General features: G+C 33.9%; 3 protein-coding genes across 4 annotated transcripts; 1 reads left to right on the forward strand and 2 right to left on the reverse strand.

Moving 5' to 3' along the window:
• Nucleotides 1-1,297: 1,297 nt before the first annotated feature.
• On the forward strand, nucleotides 1,298-4,198 carry LOC132275101 (protein IQ-DOMAIN 19). Of its 2 annotated transcripts, XM_059776496.1 has the most exons (4): nucleotides 1,298-2,192; nucleotides 2,335-2,571; nucleotides 3,008-3,685; nucleotides 3,823-4,198. In XM_059776496.1, exons 1-4 carry the CDS (start codon nucleotides 1,743-1,745, stop codon nucleotides 3,841-3,843), a joined length of 1,386 nt encoding a protein of 461 aa, XP_059632479.1. In that variant the 5' UTR covers nucleotides 1,298-1,742; the 3' UTR covers nucleotides 3,844-4,198. The 2 variants fall into 2 exon arrangements, with proteins under 2 accessions (XP_059632479.1, XP_059632478.1); XM_059776495.1 differs by having other exon boundaries at nucleotides 3,008-4,198.
• Nucleotides 4,199-4,806: 608 nt separating this feature from the next.
• On the reverse strand, nucleotides 4,807-9,657 carry LOC132275102 (uncharacterized). Its single transcript, XM_059776497.1, has 8 exons — nucleotides 9,373-9,657; nucleotides 7,664-7,757; nucleotides 7,534-7,584; nucleotides 7,271-7,444; nucleotides 6,553-6,732; nucleotides 6,233-6,352; nucleotides 5,894-6,027; nucleotides 4,807-5,382 (listed from the first exon to the last, which is right to left on the reverse strand). The coding sequence occupies exons 1-8, from the start codon at nucleotides 9,504-9,506 to the stop codon at nucleotides 5,325-5,327; spliced, it is 945 nt and encodes a 314-aa protein (XP_059632480.1). The 5' UTR covers nucleotides 9,507-9,657; the 3' UTR covers nucleotides 4,807-5,324.
• A 1,248-nt stretch (nucleotides 9,658-10,905) lies between these two features.
• On the reverse strand, nucleotides 10,906-15,106 carry LOC132275103 (U-box domain-containing protein 70-like). Its single transcript, XM_059776498.1, has 8 exons — nucleotides 14,783-15,106; nucleotides 13,754-13,847; nucleotides 13,624-13,674; nucleotides 13,361-13,534; nucleotides 12,667-12,846; nucleotides 12,254-12,373; nucleotides 11,916-12,046; nucleotides 10,906-11,366 (listed from the first exon to the last, which is right to left on the reverse strand). Exons 1-8 carry the CDS (start codon nucleotides 14,914-14,916, stop codon nucleotides 11,291-11,293), a joined length of 960 nt encoding a protein of 319 aa, XP_059632481.1. The 5' UTR covers nucleotides 14,917-15,106; the 3' UTR covers nucleotides 10,906-11,290.
• Nucleotides 15,107-26,256: the final 11,150 nt, after the last annotated feature.

Here is a 26,256-nt window from a genome sequence, read left to right on the forward strand (position 1 = left end):
AGAGTCTTGGTATCCACACCCCAATCTTCCTCCATGCATTTATGCGAACACTTGCAAAACATCAACATGTAACATTATTATTTCAATTATGCAACAACTTTATACCATTGTTTCAAACTCAATTATAGGAGTCAAAAAAGATTCGTGTTATTTGGACGAAAGTATTCTTTAACTTACCGCAATGCAATGCATATGTGGGATGCTTTGTTGAACACTTCGGTCCAAGAATCATTATTCGTCAATATGTATGTATGTATTTATATATATATATATTTGATGAAGTATCATCTGACCGCCTTCTAACTTTCATTAATCACAAATTCAAACAAACACTAGAAGTAAAATAGAAAAAAAATGGAGTTAAGTTCTAAACTCTATTTTAATGATCTAATTTTCTTGAAAGAGAAAGAAGTATGATAAAGATGAGTCCCAGTATGAAAGACATAATATTCCATTATCAATTTAATGGCAGAAGAAAAGGATCTAAAAAGTGTATTGGAGATGATCCAAATTTGTAGCGTGGAGGTGATTTTCCTTGGGATCAAGAAAGAGTCCTTGACTTAAAAGTATCACAGTAGAGACCACAAAGTCCTACAGATGGAGGGTTGAGGACACGTGCACCCTACATGGTTCCCTGCCTGCCTGAGAGATTAATTGTCATCTTAGGCAAGCATGATATATATCTGTTTTGGTATTTGATAATGTCATTATATAAATTGTCAATAAATTTTTATGTTAGCAATTCTCTTCCTTAGTTTATACTTAATCTAAATAATTTTATATAATTGGACAAAAATATCACATTGTTGACTGTTTATTCGAGGATAAAACAAATAATATATTAAAGAATAAGTAGTCTAATGGTAATCACACTCTTATTTTTCGAAAGAATAACAAATAATTTATCAAAGGTTCATCTGTACCACACTTTTACTTTCCAAAGGGATGACAAATAATTTATCAAATGGTTAGTGATTCAGTGCGGTAGGCCTTTACCTCCCGAAGAGAGATCATGTGTTCGAACCTCCGTAAAAAAAAGTATGTGTAAGTAAATTGTTTTACCTTCTTAAAAAAAAACACACACACACACACACAAATAATTTCTCCATGACTTAAACCCTAGTTTTTGGGACCCAACCCCATATTGATTGGCAGGTAGTAATTTAGTAAACCTTATGACCCAAAGAGAGACCCCTCCCCCATACAAGTGGGACAACTCCCCCCACCCTGACATGAGTAATTTACACGAGTCCTTCATGTTACCTGACTCAATTTCACATGGTTTCTGATCTCCTCTCATCCAATCACAAAATTACCAAAACACCCTGGTTCATTAGAACATAATGATAGTATTCAGAGGGCAGAACGGGCAACATAAAAGAAGTTGTGTACCAAAGGGTAAGGAATCGAATCAATAGCATTAATCTTCTAGGACGGTGGCAAGTGGCTTAGTTGGGGAGCTTCCACTCTGCTTCTTTATTTCTTCACTTGCAGGCTTTTTGCCAAAAAAACATCAGCAAAATGTCATAGTACACAATAAAACAGTAAGAAATTAAAGATCACTCTGTCACAAGATGAGGTACTAAGTTTTGTTCTATAATATAGACCAACGTAGTGTTAGATGGTTACTGATCATTGATCAAACAGATAGAGAGAGATCGATCTAACACATCATTTGTTGCTTTCTCTCTTGCTCTTATCATTTGTTTGATACAATGGTAGTTTAGAAGGTAGTGAAAGAGATGGGGAAGACAAGCAAGTGGATCAAGAACTTCTTGACAGGAAAGACAGACAAAGGAAAAGAAAAAGATAAGAAGACAAGCAATCAATCCACAACCACAACAATAAGTACTGAGAACCCAACAACTCCGATATCGATCCCACCGACGACACCCAAAGAGAAAAGGAGATGGAGTTTCCGGAGATCATCCGCCACGGCCACTGTTCAGAAGGACCCGAGCTCTGCAGACATCATTGCCACCGCACCACCGGCAGTGTTGGAACCAGAGAATGAGCATAAGAAACACGCAATGGCGGTGGCTGCAGCCACCGCAGCAGCTGCTGATGCAGCTGTGGCAGCAGCACAAGCGGCTGCAGCCGTGATCCGGCTGACTGCCGTCCACAATGGGAGAACTAGTGCAATTGAAGAGGCGGCTGCCATTAAGATTCAGTCCGTCTTTCGGTCATATTTGGTATGCTGTATATACATACCATGAATCAAATATAAACTTCCTGAAAATTTCAATATATTAAAAGAAAAAATCGAACTAAAGACTCGAGATGAATTTTTTGTGAAGATCTGTAAGTGGACTAATTGGTGGTGGTTGTTTACAGGCAAGAAAAGCACTGTGTGCATTGAGAGGGCTTGTGAAATTGCAGGCATTGGTAAGAGGTCACCTGGTGAGAAAACAGGCCACTACAACACTCCGGTGCATGCAGGCATTGGTGACGGTTCAGGCTAGAGCTCGGGCTCAGAGAATCAAGATGGTTGACGAGACAAACCCCAATAATCAGAGGCAATTCAATCAGAGAAAGATCGCACTAGACAATAGATTCAGGCAAACAGATTATGTAAGTTCCAATTTTTTTTCTTCCATATTTCCAATCTATAAAGTCTTCTTAGGCATCAAACTTGAATTTTCTGCAGCCTAGTGACATAAATAAAAGATGACTGCCAAATTACCCATCATCTCAAAATAAATAATAAACAATCATTTATTGTCATGCTTGGAAATTTCTGTTCAATTAAAACAAAGTTGAATAATTATTAAATATCCCAAAAGCTTTTGTATGAAAAAAGAAAAAAGAAAAAAAAAAGAGTGCTATGTAGAATCACCTTAAACTTTTTAATGGGAAAATGAATTATGCTCTTTGATATAAGCAGATGTAAATCTGTATATATACTCTATGGGCCTTTGTAAAATATGAGAAAAGTGGTAGAGAACTTATTTACCTGATATGAAATGCGCTTGAACAATGGTCTGCAATCTGGTCAATGTTGATGTAGGAGATGGATAGAGGCATGGAGGAGAACATCAAGATTGTGGAGATGGATCTAGGTGAATCGAAAGGAAGCACAAAGAGCAGGAATAGCGATTCAAACAACCCCCAAGAAGAACGAGCAGAGCATAGATTTTCCACCCATTATCGCGAATTCACGAAGCAAGACCATCAGCAGATCTCACCAGCTCCATCAGCACTGACCGAGATGAGCCCAAGAGCTTCTAGTGGGCATTTTGAGGAGTATTCATTCGGCACAGCACAGAGCAGCCCCCAATACCACTCTGCAGTGTCCAAACCCGATCCATCCAGAGTTCCTTTCGCTTTCCCCAGAGCAGAGTACTCTGAGTCCTTGTACAATGATTACCCATTCTATCCAAATTACATGGCTAATACAGAGTCATCAAAGGCAAAGTTGCGATCACATAGTGCACCAAAGCAGCGGCCAGATTCATTTGAAAGGCAACCAAGCAGGCGGAGACCATCCATAGAAGGAAGGAACGTTCCACGTGCTGTGAGGATGCAGCGATCATCTTCACACGTTGGTTCCACTGCTCAGAATTACCAGTATCCATGGTCAATCAAGCTTGACCGGTCTTCAGTTTCTCTTAAAGACAGTGAGTGCGGATCAACCAGTACAGTGCTCACCAATAGCAACTACTGCAGATCTCTAGTCGGATTTGATGTGAGTCGAATTAACCAAAAATTCGCAATGATTGAATACAAAACACCAGTTTGAGTGAGCAATAACAACATTGGCTTGTAGTAGCTATGTTTTCTCAGCATCTGATTCCATTATACCATTTCCTTTTGTGAGTGCAGGCTTATGGGAGTAGGTACTAAAAGTTCATAACTCCCCATCATTGTGATTGTGTGTGGCACAAAGTAGAAATAATTTCAGTGGCTAGACAACTGATAAGAGCTTCGAATGGGGTATGATTAATGGCCGTGAACTGTTTCGAAGTAGAAGCTGTCTGTCAAATATCTCTGACAATTTCTTTGTTCGTCATTCCAATGTCATTTCAAGGGAGAATTGTATTTGAGCTCCCAGGTTGTAGTTTTCTTTTTGTGTTTGATGTTTTCAAATACTTGGCCGCTGAAGCTTTGATGTGTTCTGAGGAACTGTAAGCATCACAAGTTGTTTATAGACATTTAGTGAATGTGAAATTTTAAACCCAGGAACGTTAGCATCCTTTAAGATATGATTCATCAGTTTGGTATCTGTCCATCCCCAAAATCATCCATTAATTTCTAGATTGATGTCTAGAGTTCTGTACATGTCATCTCAACCATTAGACTGAGGATAGGACGGGGAAGAATTTTATTTTTTTAGCGGCAATTCTCCCTATATATATTCCTTGATTTAGTTTCTTGTTACAAGGTTTATGGAGCTTCACTTGGTTGTGCAAAATTACTATATCGAAAAATAAGACAGTAATATCTTTTTGGAAGGCAAAGCCTAAAAGCAACAAATGCAAGGAATTCCAAAGGAAAGTACCAAGCAACACTTCCTGATGTTTTATCAAAAGGGTATGCTGCTAAAGTTCTGCTTGAACTCCAACACGATAATGGAGCAGCAGTGCTCAACTGGAAATCACCATTGAGTGGAGAAACATGGTCTTAAGAGTGTAAAGGCATGACTTGAAGGTTGCAACAAATATCAACTAACTGATTTTTTTACCTTGGCATGTAATTGAAATTTTTTCCCTAATTGGAAAGCTAAAATATTATTTGTTCCAACAACCTATGCTAGGAAAGACGAAACAAAGTGCAACGTAACAGAAAAAATGGTGAATAAGCACAAGGTGAGAGTAATATCATTAGCATAAATCCACTTCCAAGCACAAAAGAACAAACTTCTCTGTTATGCACCTTCCCAAGAACAGCATAGTAGTGATTTGAGCTGCTCATTTTGTCCAGGAGACCCCAAGACATGAACTTCACATCCCAGATCAAGGCACCTCCACAAAATTCATGAAGACCATAGCATGTATACTTGATTACAGTTACATAGCTGAAAACGCTAATGCAATCACACAAACGGGAGGAGGAAAAAAAAAAAATTGAAGAAAGAACGAACGAATGAACTTGACAGAATCTTTGCATCAACTTCAAGGACGAGTACATGCATGGACTCCTAAGTATTTTCTTGCAATTGTTTAGCACGCCTTTATCACAATATTGCACACCCGCTCTTCAACACTACATTGGGCAGATGCACACTCTGTTCTTTCAAAAGTACAGGCCTCCTATTTTAACTTGCAGCCATTGATATTTGATGTATTCCAACCAAGACAAAGAAATCACTGGGAATGAGGCTATGTTTACTTGAGTAGACGTGGGAGCAATTCATGGGCGGTAATGTCCAAAACAACTGGATCCCTGAAAAATATGAAATATGGACATTCAGGCTCAGTGTGTTTGACTGGAGTTTATGATATAAATTAAGTAATCTAGCAGTAACATTCCGTAAGCACTGTATGAATTTAATATCGCTAATGTTTGCATAACGTGAGATTAAAATGCCAGCTATAATTCAGTTAAATTGGAGGGAAGAAAAACTTGGAAAGAATACAACATCCCAATAATTAATTAACACAATTCACTAAGACCAGATAATAACATATTCCAGAATATCTTACACAGTCACTTGCAGTATTTAGATTTTTGGACAGCTATTAGAAACTCTTCAAAATGTCATTGATGAAAAGAAGTGATTTGTTAAAGTACACATGGCATCAATCTAATTTGGATTATGACATATGCATGTGCAGTTAAAATAAATTTTCATCTTTTGCACTTATATTAAATTTATATAATGCTAGAATCGAGATAATTTCTAATGGCATGATTTTGATAAAAGTGTGCGTGTATTTTAGAAAGAGAGAGAGACCTGCACAACGTCTGACCCTTTTCAGTGGAACTCGGAATAAACCATAGTTTTCGCAGGGAAGGAGATTCAAATTGAACAAAGAATCCATCATTTTGTCCATGCTTCCATTTTCGTGATCCTTGACCTTTCCAGACCTGCAGGATCAGACACCATTAAATTTGCAATGAAAATCATCTCACGAGATCTTCCCTCATCCTTAAAGGTGCCACAGCTTCCTTCTCACAAGTGTACTTATAACTTAAATCTATTATTTTTCTTTCTTTACTTTTTTATGGCAACTTGTCAATCTTAATATGACTGCCCATCTTGTCAAGAATAATGTTAAGGCATTACACATACCTGTGGGTAAGATATAATACTTTTGGGTGCCACTAAGCAAGCTGCCCCGGAGAAAGAATCCTCTACATATTGCCTCAGAAATGAAACACAATTGCTGTGTGTGTGGGGTGATTCAAATGCCTGGCATGAGCAAGGAAATAAATGTCAGCAAAAGACTATGATGTCATGGAATCTGAGGTTGATTGACCAAAAAAAAACACACGTATGTCGAACAAGAAAAAACCAAAAATAGAAAACCATATGGACAAGAGAGATAACTTTAGAAAGTCAATGAGCATAATAGTTGGAGATGAAACCAGTAAAGTCATAAGGTTTAATACCTTATCGATATTAACAACTGGGGCATATTTATCAGTTTCTGTCCTTTCCTTATCAAGAAGAAAATAAACTCTAGCATCCACTTTAGAAGTTTCATGCCATGACTTTACAGCTGCCTCCATTGTTTCAACAAGGAAAGAGAAAATTTCTTTCCAACACTCTTCAGCTCCATAGTTTTCAGACTGCAAAAAAGAGACTAACTTAATCTTCCTCATTGGGAATTCTAAGAAAGATTCCACCTACAAATGGCACTGTAAGGTTCAGGGAAATATAGTTGCAAATGTTATACGCAGTCTCTTACCTACACCACAATGCTCATAGAATTACGAGACCCTTTAGATAAAAATAAACGATAAGCATCCACATGTGAGCAGAGCAATCAGAAATTTAACCAGAACACACAGAGCAAATGTTGTGTAATCAAATATATAAAACGACAAGTAAGGATATAAACATAAGGAAATCATTACACTTATTTGCATCAAAAAATTCATAGAATTACATAACCCAAAAAAGCGAAAAAGTAAAAGACAAATAAAAGTAAACATCCATAAGCGAGATGAGCGCTGAAATATATAAGCACTACACTCTGGCAAATGTATCTAATAACCTGAATATGACAGAACTTATAAAAGCATATGTAAAGAAATCATTACTCTTTTTTTTTTTTTTTGATAAGTAAGAAATCATTACTCTTTACCCATGACAAATTACACTCACAAGTTCAGATATCAAAATATCCAAGTGTTTTGTCATATCAACATTGGACCTCATGTTTTCCACTTCTTGAGCTCGCTTTTTATCTCTTGCCAACTGTGAAAGCCTCTTAATTTTTTTTGATACCTCTGAACTTTGTGGGTTGTGCTGCAAAGCTCTTTCAAAGGCAGCTAGGGCCTACATCATGTTATAGTAAATATCAGCGCCAGAAAACGTGTTCTTGTCCAAAAGGCAGTTAAACAAAATGAAAGAACTTCTATTCTTACATCATCATATTGTTCCATGGCCTCCAATACGCAACCTTTCCTAAAATAACCCTGCAGGTGCAATCAATGGCATCTTTTACAAAAGAGTCACGGAACATGAAACATTTTATAAATTAAAGGAGCCATATACCTTTTCCCAGTCGGGCTTTAAAGTGATCGTTGTCTCAGCATCAGCAAGTGCTTTGTTGAGTTTAACTAGATGCAGAAATGCAGCAGCACGGTTACTGGCAGATAACAAATAGAAGAATGATAGAGTCAAATTAAATGCACAAACAGGTATACATAACATATCAAGACACCAAAAAGATATATATAGATAAAAATAGAACATGAGAGAGAATCTGAACACATCTCTGCAATCTAAATTACATAAAACATAATTGATTAAATAGAAAATTTCAATCAATACATGGTGTTTCAGTGATGGTATGCATAGCATGCCCTTTTTCACAATTAATCTAGCACAATTTGCAAGTATTCTGACTCAAGAAAAGGAAATAAAAACCAAGATTAATATTTAATAAAGGTGGAGAAGAAATTGCAAAAAGAAAAAAATTCCAAAAAGTTGAAGTTGTTAGGAGCCAATAGGTAATCCACACAACTTTGCAGGCAATACATGCGTAACAATTGTCAAGTGTACAAGTAAAAGAGTAAACATTTAAGAGTAACACCATACATCCTCATCATTATTATCATACCATATGGTGAATTAGCATTGATGGGAGAGGTAATAGTTTGGTTGATAATAAAGCAACAGATTCACTCCTCCATTAAGTCATTAACGGTAAACAGTGGTCAATTATGATTTTTGCTAATGTCAACAATTTGAAATTTCAAAATACCAAATTTGCCATTCTAAAATTGTTTTATTGAATTAAAATACAAATCTAGATTTAATGGACAAAATAGTAAAATTTCTAATTTAAAGGAGGCCAGTGTTTAAAACAAGTGGGGATGTCCATGTAACTATAACAAACCTTGGAAAAGTCAATGTAATTTACCTTGGTAATACGGGTGTGATGATGATTTAGTACTTAACACTCCTAAGAAAAATAAACTATCCCAAAAATTATCAGTGGGAGAATCACAAATTCAACATACCTGTTTACTTTCACCAACACAGAGTTTTGTTCAGGGAAAAAAAAAATTCCTGGTTGTATCTAATTCAAGCTTCATAAATTGCAACATATATATATATAGTCATCCTCATCTTCATCTTCATCCTTGCCTCGATCATATTCGAATGGGCATGGCCATTGCAAAACAGTGATACGAACACCAAACTACCCGATAGGAGTTCATTGGTTAAATAGCTAACTAGCACTAACCAGCGTTATGCATGTGTTTAAATGTGTAAGCAACCACTTTCTTGTCTATGCCTATGTACATTTGCATTAAGCACATTAAATTGTTAGATAAATTAAAATCCAAAAGCTAGGAACTTCCACTAAATTTCTAAACACAATAGATCCACCATCAACATTACCAATTAATTTGCTTGAAAGTAAGATGCCAATTATGCCATACTCCTTTTAATTCACTTTTTTCCAAAAACTTCTTAGGAGATACTATTTGGATTGTTTCAATTCTTTCTTGTATCATTCTCTCTTTTCCTACAACATATTTAAATCAAATGTTCTTCAAAGCTTCAAAATTACCAGTTTACACTTTCTTGCAGACAAACAAAGGGGAAAGACAACTTCCAAAAATTAAGGTAAATCCAACCTTTTTTCAATTAGGACCTGAAACATACCGTATGACCTGACTGTATATATATATATATATATATATATATATATATATATAAACATGCATACACACGCATAAATATGTATATACCTGTAAAGAGTAGGGTTAGAGGGATCCTTCTTGATGGCCTGAGTGTAGAGAGCAGCAGCTTTGAGATAGTTTCCAGATTTGAAGAATTCATTTCCCTGATCTTTCAACGAAACTTCTGATTCCGCCATTTTCATTCAAACTCTACGATGTTCCTTTAGGTTTATGGGTTTTGTTAGATTAGGGTTTCTGAGAGTAGGTTTGGGGTCTTGGTTCTGGAGTGAGAATGGCGGGTTGAGGAGTGGTTTTTCTTGCCCTAGGCCCGAATCCGAGTATTTGTCTTGAATTATTGGAATAATCTTAAAACACCCCGAATATTATTTATTTTTCAAATCAGCTCTTCTCTCGAAGATATATATATATATATATATATATTTAAAAAATAATTTAAATTTTAATAAATTTAAGATAAATTTTGTAAAAAGAATTTAGTATGGTTAAATATTTAGCAATCATCATAACAAAACTCTGTTAAAATATAAAATTATCACAAAAAATAAAGAAAACAAAATTTATTTATATATTAATTATTAATCAAAAAAAAATTAAGACGGTAGATTTTAAACTCCCTTGTCAAATTCACCCTTAACAACCCTTAATAGAATTGTGCTCCAGAGGATTCTATGCCTTGTATTGCTAGTGTAACACAGGGCATGCTCGTGCAACACCATGCCTTGGTCTAGATATAAAAATAACATTTTATCAAAGGTTTTTTTTTTGGTTAAAAACATTTTATCAAAGGTTGTTTCAAAAGAACATTTGTAGAATATAGCTCATTCCAAAGAAAATGCCACTTTTTGCTTTCTTTATTTTCAAATAAAATGTGTAAAAAAAATTTCCACGGTGTCTTGTGATAAATAAGAATGCATTTGTTTAATTGATTCCGAAGTTCAAATTGGGAGAAGAAATTTTGAGTTTACAACAATTCATTCAAGTGCATTTTTAATGAATGACTTGCAAGCAATTTTAATTGAAAAATCATATTTCTCATTTTTAGAAATTTTAAAATGGAAACTAAGATAAAAACAATAAAGAATGAAAACTGCATAAACAAGTTCTAAATCACATGTCCATAATATTGATTCCAGAGTTCAAATTCCAATAAATAAGAACACATTTGTTTTATGTAATTTCTTGGACAAAAATGAAAATTAGCGCATGCTGAACAATCCATTACGTAGAATAGAATTAAAGAATGCCAACCTTTGATAATTTTGTCATCGTCCAATTGTTCTCAAATGGGTCCTTTCAACGATGTAAAATATCACAATGATAAAAGAATCAATTAAAAAAGATCCTCTAATTAGAATTAGGAATTTGTGGGTTCCTTTAGGAACAGCTCTTCCAATTTCATCAATTATCCATTAATATTGAACTTTAAGTCTAACACCATACTAACATTCTAATTTACCTCTGGGGAAATCTCTGCAAGTATAGTTTGCCCCAATGATTGAAACTAGCCATATTAACTTTGTCACCCATAATTTCATCTTAGAAAAATACAACTTAAGTCAATTCCTCAAACCCATTTGAATATGATTGAAACTAACCATATTAATTTCGTCAACCATAATTTCACCTGAAAATGTTTTTTACAAATCCATTTGTACTACATCAAATGTATAAAAACCCCTTCATTTAGACTTCTCGATCGGTCTAAATAGCATTGCTCTTCACCTTAACTTCAATAGATAGGCTCTTAGGCTGCACCTTCAGGTACCATCTCATTTCGAAGCACAAAAGTTGGCCTACCAATTGCAATTTTAATTCACAGGGCTAGTGAAGTACATTCTTGCAATTATTTAGTGCCCTTCTCGCATATTGCAAACCTATATTTCAAAAGTATAGGCCATTTATTTTTTCTGCTTGCAGCCGTTGATCTTTGATGGATTCCAAGTTTCCAACCAAGACAAAGAAACCACTACTGACGGGAGTACGTTTGCTTCAACAGACGAGGGAACAGTTCATAGTCAGTAATGTCCAAAACCACTGGATCCCTGAAAAATATGAAATATGGACATTCAGGCTCTATGTTCAATGGGGTTTATGATAATATAATTTGAGTAATCTAGCAGTGATGATCATAACCACTGTATCTTTCAGACCGCTTAGATCACTAGTGTTTGCATAAAAGGCCAGCCTTAATTAGGTTAAATTGGAGCGAAAAAGAAAATTAAGAAAAAAAATTCCAACAATAAACTACCAGAATTGACCAGGGCTAGATAATACTAACATATTTCAGAATAGCTTACACAGTCAATTGCAGGAATTAGAATTTTTAGAAACTATTAGAATTCTTCAAAATGTCATTGATCAAATCAAGTGATTAATTAGACAGTACAGAAGTTATCAATCTAATTTGGATTATGATATATATATATGTGTGTGTGTGTGTGTGTGTGTGTGTGCATGTCCCGCATTTAATTTAATTTGTTTCCATATTTTGCACTAATTAATAATAAAAGTCTATAATGCTAGAATCGAGATCATTTCTAATGGCATAATTTGGATAAATTTATGTGCGCGCGTGTATGAGAGAGATTGACCTGCACAACATCTGACCCTTATAAGTGGAACTCGGAAAAAACCATAGTTTTCGCAGGGGAGGAGATTCAAATTGAACAAAGAATCCATCATTTTGTCCATGCCACTTTCGCGATCCTTCACCATTCCAAATCTGCAGAATCATACACCATAAAAATTCCCACTGAATATCATCTCACAAGATCTGCCCTTGTCCTTAAATGGTGCCACAGCTTGCTTCTCACAAGTGTACTTATTACTTCTTCTTTTTTTCTTTTTCCTTTTATTTATTTTTTTATATATTTCAAATTGTCAATCTTAATACGACTTGTCAAGAATAATGTAAAGACATTATTCATACCTGCGGGTAAGAGATCATACTTTTGGGTGCCACTACGCAAGCTGCTCTGGAGGAAGATTCCTCAGCATATTCCCTCAGAAGAAAATAATGATCCTTGTGCATGTGAGGTGATGAAAATGCCTGGCATGATCGAAAAAAAATGTCAGCAACAGATAATGATATCATGGAATCTGAGGTTGACTGACCAAAGAAATTATGTATGCTAGACAAGAAAGGAACATTTACAAAACCATGTAAACAAGAGAAACAAACTTATATAAATCAATGAGCATAATAATATGAGATGAAACCAGTAAAGTTAGAAGGTTTAACACCTTCTTGATATTAACAATTGGAGAATATTGATGGTAAAGTCAGAAGTCAATGAGAATAATAGTTGGAGTTGAAACCAGTAAAGTCAGAAGGTTTAATACCTTGTCGATTTTAGTAACTGGGGCATATTTATCAGTGTCTGTCCTTTTCTTATCAAGAAGAAAATAAACTCTAGCATTCACTTTAGAAGTTTCATGCCATGACTTTACAGCTGCCTCCATTGTTTCAACAAGGAAAGAGAAAAAAATTTTCCAACACTCTTCAGCTCCATAGTTTTCAGACTGCAAAAAAGAGACTAACTTAATCTTCCTGATTGGGAATTCTAAGAACGATTCCACCTACAAATGGCACTATAAGGTTCAGGGAAATATAGCTGCAAATGTTATATGCAATCTCTTACCTACACCACAATGCTCAGAATTACGAGACCCTTTAGATATAGAAAGAAAATAAAAATAAACGATAAGCATCTACATGTGAGCTGAGCAATCAGAAATTCAAACAGAGCACACAGAGCAAATGTTTTGTGTAATCAAATATATAAAACAACAAGTAAGGATATAAACATAAGGAAATCATTACTCTTATTTGCATTAAAAAAATCATAGAATTACATAACCCTACAAAACAAAAAAGGAAAAGACAAATAAAAGTAAACATCCATAAGCGAGATGAGCGCTGAAATATATAAGCACCACACTCTAGCAAATGTATTTAACAACCCAAAAATGACAGAATTTATAAAAGCATATGTAAAGAAATCATTACTCTTTACCCATGACAAATTCCACTCACAAGTTCAGATTTCAATATATCCAAGTGTTTTGTCATATCAACATTGGACCTCATGTTCTCCACTTCTTGAGCTCGCTTTTTATCTCTTGCCAACTGTGAAAGCCTCTTAATTTTTTCTGGTACCTCTGAAATTTGTGGGTTGTGCTGCAAAGCTCTTTCAAAGGCAGCTAGGGCCTTCATCATGTTATAGTAAATATCAGCACCAGAAAACATGTTCTTGTCCAAAAGGCATTTAAACAAAATGAAAGAACTTCTATTCTTACATCATCATATTGTTCCATGGCCTCCAATATGCAACCTTTCCTAAAATAACCCTGCAGGTGCAATCAATGGCATCTTTTACAAAAGAGTCACGGAACATGAAATGTTTTATAAATTAAAGGAGCCATATACCTTTTCCCAGAATGGCTTTAAAGTGATTGTTGTCTCAGCATCAGCAAGTGCTTTGTTGAGTTCAACTAGATGTAGAAATGCAGCAGCACGGTTACTGGCAGATAACAAATAGATGAATGATAGAGTCAAATTAAATGCACAAACAGATATACATAACATATCAAGACACCAAAAAGATATATATAGATAAAAATAGAGCATGACAGAGAACCTGAACACATCTCCGCAATCTAAATTACATAAAACATAATTGATTAAATAGCCAATTTCAATCAACACAAGTTGTTTCAGTGATGGTTATGCATACCATGCCCTTTGTCACAATTAATCTAGCACAATTTGCAAGTATTCTGACTCAAGAAAAGGAGATAAAAACCGAGATTAATATTTAATAAAGGTGGAGAAGAAATTGCAAAAAGAAAAAAATTCCAAAAAGCTGGGAGTTGTTAGGAGCCAATAGGTAATCCACACAACTTTGCAGGCAATACATGCGTAACAATTGTCAAGTGTACAAGTAAAAGAGTAAATATTTAAGAGTAAACTACCCGATAGAAGTTCATTGGTTAAATAGCTAACTAGTACTAACCGGTGTTATGTATGTGTTTAAATGTGTAAGCAACCACTTTCTTGTCTATGCCTATGTACATTTGCATTAAGCACATTAAATCGTTTGATAAATTAAAATCCAAAAGCTAGGAACTTCCATGTAATTTCTATACACAATAGATCCATTAATTTGCTTGAAAGTAAGATGCCAATTATGCCATACTCCTTTCAATTCACTTCCTTCTGAAAACTTCTTACGAGATACTATTTGGATTGTTTCAATTCTTTCTTGTATCATTTTCCCTTTTCCTACAACATATTTAAATCAAATGTTCTTCAAAGATTCAAAATTACTAGCTTACACTTTCTTGCAGACAAACAAAGGGGAAAGACAACTTCCAAAAATTAAGGTAAATCCAACCTTTTTTCAATTAGGACTTGAAACATACCTTATGACATACACGAACATAAATATGTATATACCTGTAAAGAAGAGGGTTACAAGGATCCTTCTTGAGGGCCTGAGTGTAGAGAGAAGCAGCTTTGAGATAGTTTCCAGATTTGAAGAATTCATTTCCCTGATCCTTCAACGAAGCTGCTGATTCCGCCATTTTCATTCAAAACATACGATGATCCTTTAGGTTTATGCGTTTTGTTAGATTAGGGTTCCTGAGTGTAGGTTTGGGGTCCTGGTTCTGGAGTGAGAACTGCGGGTTGAGGAGTGGTTTTTCTTGCCCTAGGCCCGAATCCGAGTATTTGTCTTGAATTATCGGACTAATCTTAAAACACCCCCAATATTATTTATTTTTCAAATCAGCCCTTCTATCTTTAGAATCCCGATCCCCTCGTGTCTAGTGATTTTATGTCATGGGGTCCGGGAGGACTGAGGAGTAAATCCGTTTCACTAATCAATTCTTTTTTCCCAAAGCATTAAAGTAGGTGTCCATATATATATATATATATATGTATATGTATTAAAAAATAATTTAAATTTTAATAAATTTTGTAAAAAGAATTTAGTGTGGTTAAATATTTAACAATCATCATAACAAAAATGTGTTAAAATATAAAATTATCACAGAAAATAAAGAAAAATATATATTTATTTATATATTAATTATTAATCTAGAAAAAATTAGGACTTTGTAGATTTTAAATTCCATTTTCAAATTCACCCTTAACAACCCTTATTAGAATTGTGCTCCAGAGGATTCTATGCCTTGTATTGCTAGTGTAAAACAGTGCATCCTCGTGCAACACTATGCCTTGGTCTGGATATAAAAATAACATTTTATCAGAGTTTGTTTCAAAAGAAGATTTGTAGAATATAGCTCATTCCAAAGAAAATGCCACCTTTTGCTTTCTTTATTTTCAAATAAAAAGTGTGTACAAAAGATTTCCACACTGTCTTGTGATAAATAAGAATGCATTTGTTTAATTGATTCCAAAGTTGAAATTGGGAGAAGAAATTTTGAGTTTACAACAATTCAAGTGCCTTTTTAATGAATGACTTGCAAGCAATTATAATTGAAAAATCATATTTCTCATTTTTAGAAATTTTAAAATGGAAACTAGGGATAAAAACAAAAAAAAATGAAAACTGCATAAACAAGTTCTAAATCACCTGTCAATAATATTGATTCCAAAGTTCAAATTCCAATAAATTAGAATACAATTGTTTTCTGTAACTTCTTGGACAAAAGAATGAAAATTAGTGCATGCTGAACAATCTATTAAGTAAACAATTATCCATTAATATTGAACTTTAACACTAACACCATACTAACATTCTAATCATTGGGGCAAGTATAGTTTCCCCCAATGATTGAAACTTGCCATATTAAGTTCGTCAACCAGTATATCATCTTAGAAAAATACAACTTACGTTGATTTGTGAGATTGAAACCAGTCATATTAATTTGATCAGTCATAATTTCACCTGAAAAAGCTTTTTAAGTCGATTGGTAAAGCCCATTTGTATTACATCAAATGGACAAAAACCCTTTAATTAGAATTCTCGACTAGAGAAAATGGTCTAAATAACATTGCTCTTCACCTTAAGTTGAATAGATAGGCTCTTAGGCTGCACCTTCAGGTACCATCTCATTTCCAAGTACAAAAGTTGGCCTACCAATTGCAATTTTAATTCACAGGGCTTGTGAAGTATACTCTTGCAATTATTTAGTGCCCTTCTCGCATATTGCAAACCTGGTCAAAAATAAATTGTATTCGAAGAGATCATACTTTTGGGTGCCACTACGCAAGCTGCTCTGGAGGAAGATTCCTCGGCATATTCCCTCGGAAGAAAATAACGATGCTTGTGCATGTGAGGTGATGAAAATGCCTGGCATGATCGGAAAAAAATGCCAGCAACAGATTATGATATCATGGAATCCGAGGTTAACTGACCAAAGAAATTATGTATGCTAGACAAGAAAGAAATATTTAGAAAACCATCTAAACAAGAGAAACAAACTTATCTGAATCAATGAGTATAAATCTGACCTAGCAATATTAGTTTTTTATTTTTTAAAAAAAAATTAGGAGTTTAAGTTTGAAAGAAACAAATACGTGTAAATACCAACTAAAAAAAATGAATGAGCATAATAATATTATATAAAACCAGTAAAGTCAGAAGGTATAATATAATACCTTCTTGATACTAACAATCGGAGAATATTTATAATCAGTCTCTGTCCTTATCTTAATCCAGAAGGAAAAAAACTCTAACATCCACTTTAGAAGCTTTATGCCATGACTTTACAGCTGTCTCCATTGTTTCACCAGCGAGAGAGAATTTCTTTCCAACACTTTTTAGCTCCATTCTTTTCAGACTGCAAAAAGAGAGACTAACTTTATCTTCTTCATTGGGAATTCTAAAAAGATTCCACCTACTGATGGCACTATAAGGTTCATGGAAATATAGCTGCAACTCTTAACGCTGGTGCCTCGCGAACCATCAGGGCTAAGGTTCGATTACTTTTAAGTGCATATAATTTCTTTAGAGTGAGGTGGGGGAGTGGAAAATATATATATATATATATATATATAGCTGCAACTGTCATACACAAACTCTTGCCTGCATCACAGTGCTCATAGAAATATGAAACCCTTTAAAAATAGAAAGACAATAAATACAAACAATAAGCATCAACAAGTGGGCTGAGCTATCAAAACGTTAAACAGTACACAGAGCAAACATTTTTTCTGTAACCAAATTTATAAAACAACACGTGAGGATATAAACTTAAGGAAATCATTCCTCTTATTTGGATCTCAAAATTCATAGAATTACAAAACCTTAAAAAAGGTTAAGGCAATAAAGACAACATCCACAAGTGAGCTGAGTGATGAAAGACATGTAGGGTCTGTTTAGTTCGATAGAATTTAATGAAGGAAAGTGAAAGTGAATATAAATGAAAGAAAAATTACTTTTTCAATTTTCATTAGGTAAGGATGAATTTTTTTTTTTTTTTTTTTAAGGAAGTTATGGGAAAATATTATTTTGTTAGTTTGAATAGATGAAAAGAAAATGATTGTACTTACCAAAATGGCCTTCTAATTTCAATTATTAAAAAATTAAATAAACTTGTGTCAGATGAATCCTCTTCATATCAAATTCTCTATATCTATTTTTAGCAAGCAAATAGTAAAATAATGAATTATTAAAAATAATAATATTTTAGTGAGGCACCGAGTCATAAGTAACCAAACACCACCCCTTCCCTAACACTAATCCGTATTAATCCACACTAAATCAAATCCAACCTTGCAGATAAGTCACAAACAAAACCCCTGTGAACGTTGGTTCGTCACCAAACATACACAGGCTCCCATGGAGACATACAATAGCCATGTGGTCCCCAAACACACAGAGACTCGCACATAGATATATAATAGCCACGGCCTCCACCCTCACCAAACCCATTCGTCAAACCCTCCCTGACATATAATAGTCATGGTCCCATGGACTCCACCCTCACCGAACCCATTCATCAAACCCTCCTTTACGAGTCCCAATTAAATGCAAAAACCCCTGCAACACCAACACCAACACCAACACCAACACCAACCCTACTAGCCCTAGTTTTCACTCAACACTCTGCTTGTAATGCTCTCAACAAATATGCTATAGGATAATTTATATAGACCTTTTTTATGATTTGCCTTAATTACAGGAATCACTCTTACTGTTTTGAAAATTACACGAACCTCTCCTACTTTTGAAAATATTTTACACGGACCTTCCTTCTCTTAGAAGTAACGACAGTCAACAACGAAAATTGATGACATTATTTACATTTTTTACTAAAATTTTCATAATACCCTTATCCACATATAATTTCATATTTAATTAAGGTAAAAGATATATATATATATATATATATATATATATATATATATAATACTTGATATTATATTTTGAAGCAACCAAGAGCCGGTGGTGCTTCCTGGCTTACCGATAAGGAAGGACCATCAAGAAAGAAGATAGCCTCTTCTGATTCTTTTGTTCTTGTATCAAGCACCGTGGTTACATGGAGATTTTCTTTGAAAAACTCTGTTCCTTGTACATCATCACGAAACCCAATTCATGAACCTGGTCATGAAAAACCCAATTCTGGCAAAATGAATGGTGGCTGTGAACAATTGGGTTTGTGGGTATGACATTTGCGATTAGGTTTGATCTGTGTGATTTGGTTTTTATTTTGGAAATCAAAGTTGCGATTGGGTTTGATCTGTGTGACAGAACCTGGTCATGAAAAACCCAATTCCAATGTGTTATTGTTTTGTTTTGTTTTATATTTAATTTTCTTAAATTAATTTAAGAATTGATCTGATATATATTTTTTACCAAATTGAATGAAAAAGATAAGGATGGAGGATTGTACAATTCTTAAGCCGGAGAAGCAAGAATCGCCGAAAAAGCTTAAATTTTCAACAACAACACACCAGAGGGTCCCCTGCCTAATTCATTGTCATCACTCTTCGGGCTTAAAATTCTCAAATTGTTTTTTAGAAAATAATTTAGATTTTTCTTCTTTGTTGAGTGTTGTGTGTATTTAGGCCACTATTTCCAACAAAGTGGTATTACAGCAAAAGCCAACATAACCAAACCTCTAAAAAATTTAATTTTTTTTTTTTTTTTCTTAATTGGTATTCACACACACATACCTCTTGAACCCTTGACCTCCCTGTAACTTTTACCTAAACAAATGGACCTTTAAAACACTACACTCAGAGCAAATGTATGTAATAAGATATATGACTTAACCGGTAAAAGCATACGTAAAGAAATCATTACTCTTTACCCATGATAAATTACACTCACGAAATCAGATTTCAATATATTCAAGCGTTGTGTCATATCAACATTGGACCTCATGGTCTCCAGGGGTTTGGTAGAGTTGGTAAGGTCTCGGCTTGTGTTCCTCAAGGTTTTCGAACTCGTCCATCTTTATTATTTTCCTGACTTATCTGCTGCTTTTACTATAGGGCCAGGGTTGGCAGTCAGGGGTTTCCCTTGTAACTTCAGCCCGAAGGGAGGTCGCGGCGAGGGTTCCCACGTCAAAAAAATAAAATAAAATAAAATAAAAAAGAAGCTGGACCTCATGTTTTCCACTTCTTGAGCATGCTTTTTATCTCTTGCGAACTGTGAAAGCCTCTTAATTTTATAGTAAACATCAGCACCAGAAAATTGGTTCTTGTCCAGACCTTAGTTAACCGAAATGAAAGAACTTCTATTCTTACATCATCATATTCTTCCATGGCCTCTAACATGCAACCTTTCCTAAAATAACCCTGCAGGTGCAATCAATGAATTTTTTACAGAAGAGTTAGAACATGAAATGTTTTATAAATTAAAGAGCCGTATACCTTTTCCCAGTCGGGCTTTCAAGCGATTGTTGTCACAGCATCAGCAAGTGCTTGTTTGAGTTCGATGAAATGCATCAGCACAGTTACCGAAAAAGAAGAAGAAGAAGAAGAAGAAGAAGAAGAAAGAATGATACTGGCAAATTAAATTTACAGACGGGCATACATAAAAAATTGAGACAGTAGAAAAAATAAAAATAGAACATGAGAGAGAACCTGAATAAACTCCTCTCTGCAATCTAAATTACATAAAACATAATTTGATTAAATAGCCAATTCAGTGTAATGCTTTGGCACAATTGCGAGTATTTTGAACCAAGAAAATAAAACAAAGACCAAATTTGAGATTTAATAAAGGAGGAGAAGAAATTACAAAATGATAAAAATCCATAAGGATTATAATCATTTAGGACCAATGAATAATACCACAAAACTTTTTTTTTCATTTTGGTACTCTATACCAGACTTGAAGACTTGGAAATAATACCACACAACTTTCCAGGGAATACATGCATCATAATTGCCAAGTGTAAGTAAAAGTGTAATACCATATGTTAGATTACAAATTTACCCCTATACCTACCACCTAGTTTCCTACTTCTTTTTTTTTTTTGAAAAGTGAATTTCAATTTTATAAATAAATATGAACAGTACAACAGACCCATAAAGATAATGGGCCAGGATAGGAACCATTATATTTCACTCTCTATATATACTTCTATCATAGTATCAGAACCTTTGAATCTCTAGTAAATAATCTACCAGTTTATCGTAGTCACCATCAGGGATGGCACCATGGGCCCCATCCTCGACGACGATCAACCTTCAAATTTATGTTTTCCGCATCCCAACCTTCAATCTTAAGTTTGTAATTAGCAAAAGCCTTATTTGGCCGCCTAATCAACCTTCAAGACACATCATCGCTGTTTCACGGTAACAACGCCATAATTCCGCCTCGTCAGTGCTTCATCCTCAGACATAGTTAACAGCGGTGCCAATAGTAGTGCATCACCTGCCACGACAGATGCCATGTTAAACACAGTCAGTAACGGTGCCAGCAGTAGTGCCACGTCACCAACCATGCCAGCTACCGTATGAGACACAGTTAGCAGCGGTGACAACAGTAATGCCACGTCAGCTGTTAATCGTGTCTCCATTTGCATCATGGGTGAAAATCTATCTCCACCAAATTTTCGTCAGGTTGCTTTCATGATTGTGCCTTCAATCTCAAGTTGGATTCATACTCACCTTGAGTTTGAGGGGGCTGTTAGATTACAAATTTACCTCTTTAACTACTACCTATGTTTCTTGCATATTACAAATTACCATATGTGAATACACTTGCTATATTACTATCTATAGTTTACTTGTTCATCACTCACCTACCCCTAAACCTTCTCCTACGTATAAAATCTTTACGTAATCTCATATCAATACAATACATATTTCTCTCTAGATATATATACTTCTAACCTACACCATATATCCTCATCATTATTATCATACCATATGGGGAATTAGCATTGACAGAATAGGCGATAGTTTATGTGATTATAATGTAACAGGTTAATCCTTCCTTTAAGTCATTAGCAATAAACACTGGTTAATAATGATTTTTTGCTGACGTCAAAATTTTGAAATTTCAAAGTAGTAAAATTGCATATTCAACAGGGTCAGTGTTTCAAACAAGTGGGGAGGTCCATGAAACTATGAAAAACCTGGAGAAAGTTAGTGCAATTTACCTTGATGTTTCAGTAATTAACACCTAAGAAAAATAATTTATCCCAAGAATATTAATTAGCTGAGAATCACAAAATCCACACAGATGTCAGTGAATTTAGGTTGCTTCTAATTCAAACTGCGTAATTTGCACAAAATCATCATCCTCATCCTTGATCACATTCGAAATTTTGAATGGGGATGGCCATTGCAAAAAAGTTATACTAACACCAAAAACGATTCATTTGTTATAGAGCTAACTTGTCCTAACCGGGCAATCACTACTTAATTGTCTCTCCTATGTACACCTGCATTAAGCACATTAAACTATTTAACAAATAACACTCCAAAAGCTAGAAACTTCCATGTAATTTCTAATCACAACAGATCTGCTATTAATTTGCTTGAAAGTAATGCAATACTCCTTTCAAATCGCTAGCCGATTTACACAAATATTCGTCTGAATCTATTATTACGCGAGCGATACCGTGACCAATAACGCAATTGTGAACCACGATTCCATCTACCGAATTCAATCCTTATATCAGTAGTCTAAATTAGTCCATTTAATGTGTGCCCCTTTAACAAAATTCCATAAACATGTTTGGCTTTTTTTTATAAAAAATAAAATAACAAAAATGACATTATATCAAAAGCGTTAAAAATCCAACTCCTAAAGCGAGTGTTTATGTTCGAGTTCCTGGATTTCTAGAATAAGCTCATTCCAAATAAAATGCCATTTTTTGTTTAATAGAAAATAATTTGTAAGTGAAATTTCACACTTCTTAGGATGATTCTAGAACCATCTAACTGTGCAGAACAAAATCTCAATGTTCACAAAAAGTTTGATAAATTCAAATTCAATGTTGGAAAAGGGGCCTAAAGAAGTGGACTCCAGGGGATAAGCCCAAGCCCAAAATAGAAAGCTCATAAGACCAATAGTTGACTGACTGAACTGTATGGACCAGCCTGTTACCTATTGCCCATTTACAAGGTCTTGCAACCAAGGCCTTGTAAATACACCAAGGCCCTATAATTGGATACTAATATATTAACCAACTCAAAAATACAGGCAACAAATCTCTAGTGATACCTTACTTTATAAATTAATTAAACAACTAAAACAGTGGCGTTTTGGAGACGAAATTGTTTCTTAACTAGCATACTCTCTCTGTTTTTTTTTTTTTTTCAACCACTGTATAGACATAACAGGTCAACTAATTGTGAACAACATCATGCATTGACATGCTAAAAACAAAGAAAATAGACCATTCATTTAATATTGATTTCAACATTTTTTTTTTTTCCGACTAATAAATTTAAAGTTTCAACCTATTTTAGCCGAATTTTTGTAAAGTATTTACAACTCATATATGTGATGTTGTGGCTTAAATTTGGTTATGGGTTACGTTGCTATTTGCTTTGACCAAATGATTGAGTTTTGATCAGATTATTTATTTATTTTTATTTTTGGATTGAGGGTCCTGTTTAGTATTCTCTTGTACCCTGATATTTAAGGACATTTAGAGTTTAGGGTAGAACATTGAGAGATACTCAAAATCGCATAAAAGAGAATTAGAACGAGAGTTAAGGTTTGAAAATTGAAACTTGTAATATCCGGATTTGAAAAATTAAAATTTCAAACTGGAGATGATAAATGGCGGCAAAGTTCAAAATTTTAGAGTTTATTAAACTAGGTAAAAATTTTGAATCGAGGGTCCGAGTTAGGATTAATTTAGGTTCAGACATTGCTAGAGGTGTATTAACTGGCTTAGTACAATTCATGTTGAACGTCTTTAGGGTCTCTACAACATGCTCAGACTTTTTTTGTTAATTTTTAATTCAAAACTCACATCTTCTTTTTTGTGAGATATTTATAATAGATGTAGGTTCTATCGAATCAAATAAATCTTTATATTCTTTATATGTATGTCATATTTACTTTTATATTCGTATTTATAATTAATTATTAAGAACGTTGGGTTTCTCGTAACAATATAATTTACCTTTTCTTTTAGCTCTGTGTGTGCTTAAAATTAATTAAGTCTCTCCAACTGTAGCTCCAAAGACTTAGTACAACACTACTGCTGAGGAGCACACGTTCACATTGTCTTTTTCTTTATGATTTGGTCCTATGAGTTTGGTTGTTGACTTTCGTAATTCGTACATTCGAGAACTGACGGTTTACCTGCTGAAAAACTTATGATGAAAACTATTACATGTGAGATAGCCACACAATATTCTATCAAAATCATATCATTGCATTTATTAGTATGAATGGGATCAATAACATTAATTTTTTGTTTTTATTTATTTTCAATTATATTCCATGCATATTTATACAAATATCAGTCCACTTCATATGGTTTAATTTCACTCTGTATCACCATGAGATAATTCTTATGCTTTGTAGTACCTGTATAATTAGTTTCCCTGGGGCTTTAATTCAAAATTTCTTGACTTGTTAAGAAATATTTTGTTTTTTTAATTTTTGTTTTTTCTTTTTCTATTTTTGTTGTTTTTTTATTTTTTATTTTTCACTTTACCAACCAAATCTCTGTGTCGTTTGACTTTTACAAGCTCTCACTTTTTCACATGCAAGTTTGCTTAAAATAACCACATTTTCACATCACAAGCAATCCAAATTAATCCTATGAGAAGAGAGTTTCAGAAAAAAGCTTGCTTGAGTGGGACCATGGTAAACCAGGCTTTCCAGCTCACAAATTCAACTGCTACGCTGCAGGACCATAGACTTAGGCCTTGTTAGTGTTTTATAAACCAAGGTATACACAAATTTAGATTTAATAATCAAGTATGTATCCTGAATATATGAATACTCCGTATAATTTAAGCCAAAAGATTTTAATTCATGCCCACGACATATAATACTTATTATTATTCATGCCCCCTAATAGCGTATCATGTAAATATATTATAGTTATGACCGAGTCTAAACTAAATGAAATTTTATACATAAAGTTGGTATGATTATAAGAGATTTTAACTGTATTTAAAAAGCGATTATACACTTTCAAATTATGGTCTGAATTTTTAAAAAATTTAATTTTCAACCATATTGTTAAATATAAGTTATTTTTGTAATTTATCATAATTAGTCAAGTTGCACTTTCACCATGAGATCCAAACCAAATAATTAATTGATAAACACAGTAGATGGGGCTCCAAGAAAATAGTAACACATTTTAAATTGAGCAATGGGGACTCGTTCATTACTTTGTTTTTTGTTTGTCGACATAGTTGTGCATAAATTGATAAATTGACTTATAAGGTCGATTCAAACAGTACTGAGTACTGATGGCTCTTTAAATCTGGTTCTTTTGTTTTTTTTGTTTTTTTGTTTTTAAGGCGAGAAAAGGGCATCTAATCCTAATGTGAGCTTGACGTGGAACGTAAGATAAACATTAATACAAAATATCCAAATTAGTTGAAAAAAATATACAATTGTTAAGAGCTTTCACAATCATTTACTTTGTCAATGTATGCAAGATTCCATTAATAATTTGATATACATTTATATATATAGCTTATTGACGTGGTATTACTTATCCCAAATTTCCAACCAAACATTACATTAATAATCCATTAGTTGTTGGGGCCTAAAGAGTTGATTGAAATGTGTATAATTAATAAGAAAGTCTCCTACGTCCTATGGTACATGTTTATGACCATTATTATATAAAAGCACTATACATACATGCATATATATATATATATATGTATATGTATATGTATATATGTGTCCTAAATTTACTGTTCAATTATCAGAATTTAAATACAAAAAATCCTACATATAAAATTTTCACAATTTCAGTTTACAAATTCATGGTCATAGGTTACTAGAAAGTCTTTGTTAATCAATTACCCCCTTTGAATTAATAAAACAAGCTAAAGACTTAAACCTAAAAACCGTGTATTTGGTGAGAATTTAGAAGCGAATTTCGGTCATTTAATTTTAGTCTGCCATGTCATGCCATGTCAGTGCAGTGACATGAATAATAATTTAAAGAAAGTAGTTATGGTACACCTAATGAAATTAATGAACTTTCACCCCATATTTTAAGTTAGTATTACACTAATGAATTATTATTAGGGTGAATTATAAAAAATATTTTTATAATATATTTATACTACGCATCACAATTTTTGTGCGAAAAATATACTTAAAATATTAAATTTGTGCAAATAAGTTCTATGTGCACATTTAAGATACTAGTGTTTTTCTAAATTAGTTGAGCGTAGAATATTTTGAATCGGATATTGTCTCTTGATCTTGTGATGCATCATATTATATAGTGCAACCGAAGGAGCTAGGTTTGGAGCGAGTCTATTAATACAAATATTTACCT

The sequence above is a fragment of the Cornus florida genome, unplaced genomic scaffold, assembly GCF_030987335.1.
Source record: "Cornus florida cultivar Cherokee Brave unplaced genomic scaffold, ASM3098733v1 CherokeeBrave_3.0.0_Hap2_Chr09, whole genome shotgun sequence".
In the NCBI taxonomy this organism is placed as follows: Eukaryota; Viridiplantae; Streptophyta; class Magnoliopsida; order Cornales; family Cornaceae; genus Cornus; species Cornus florida.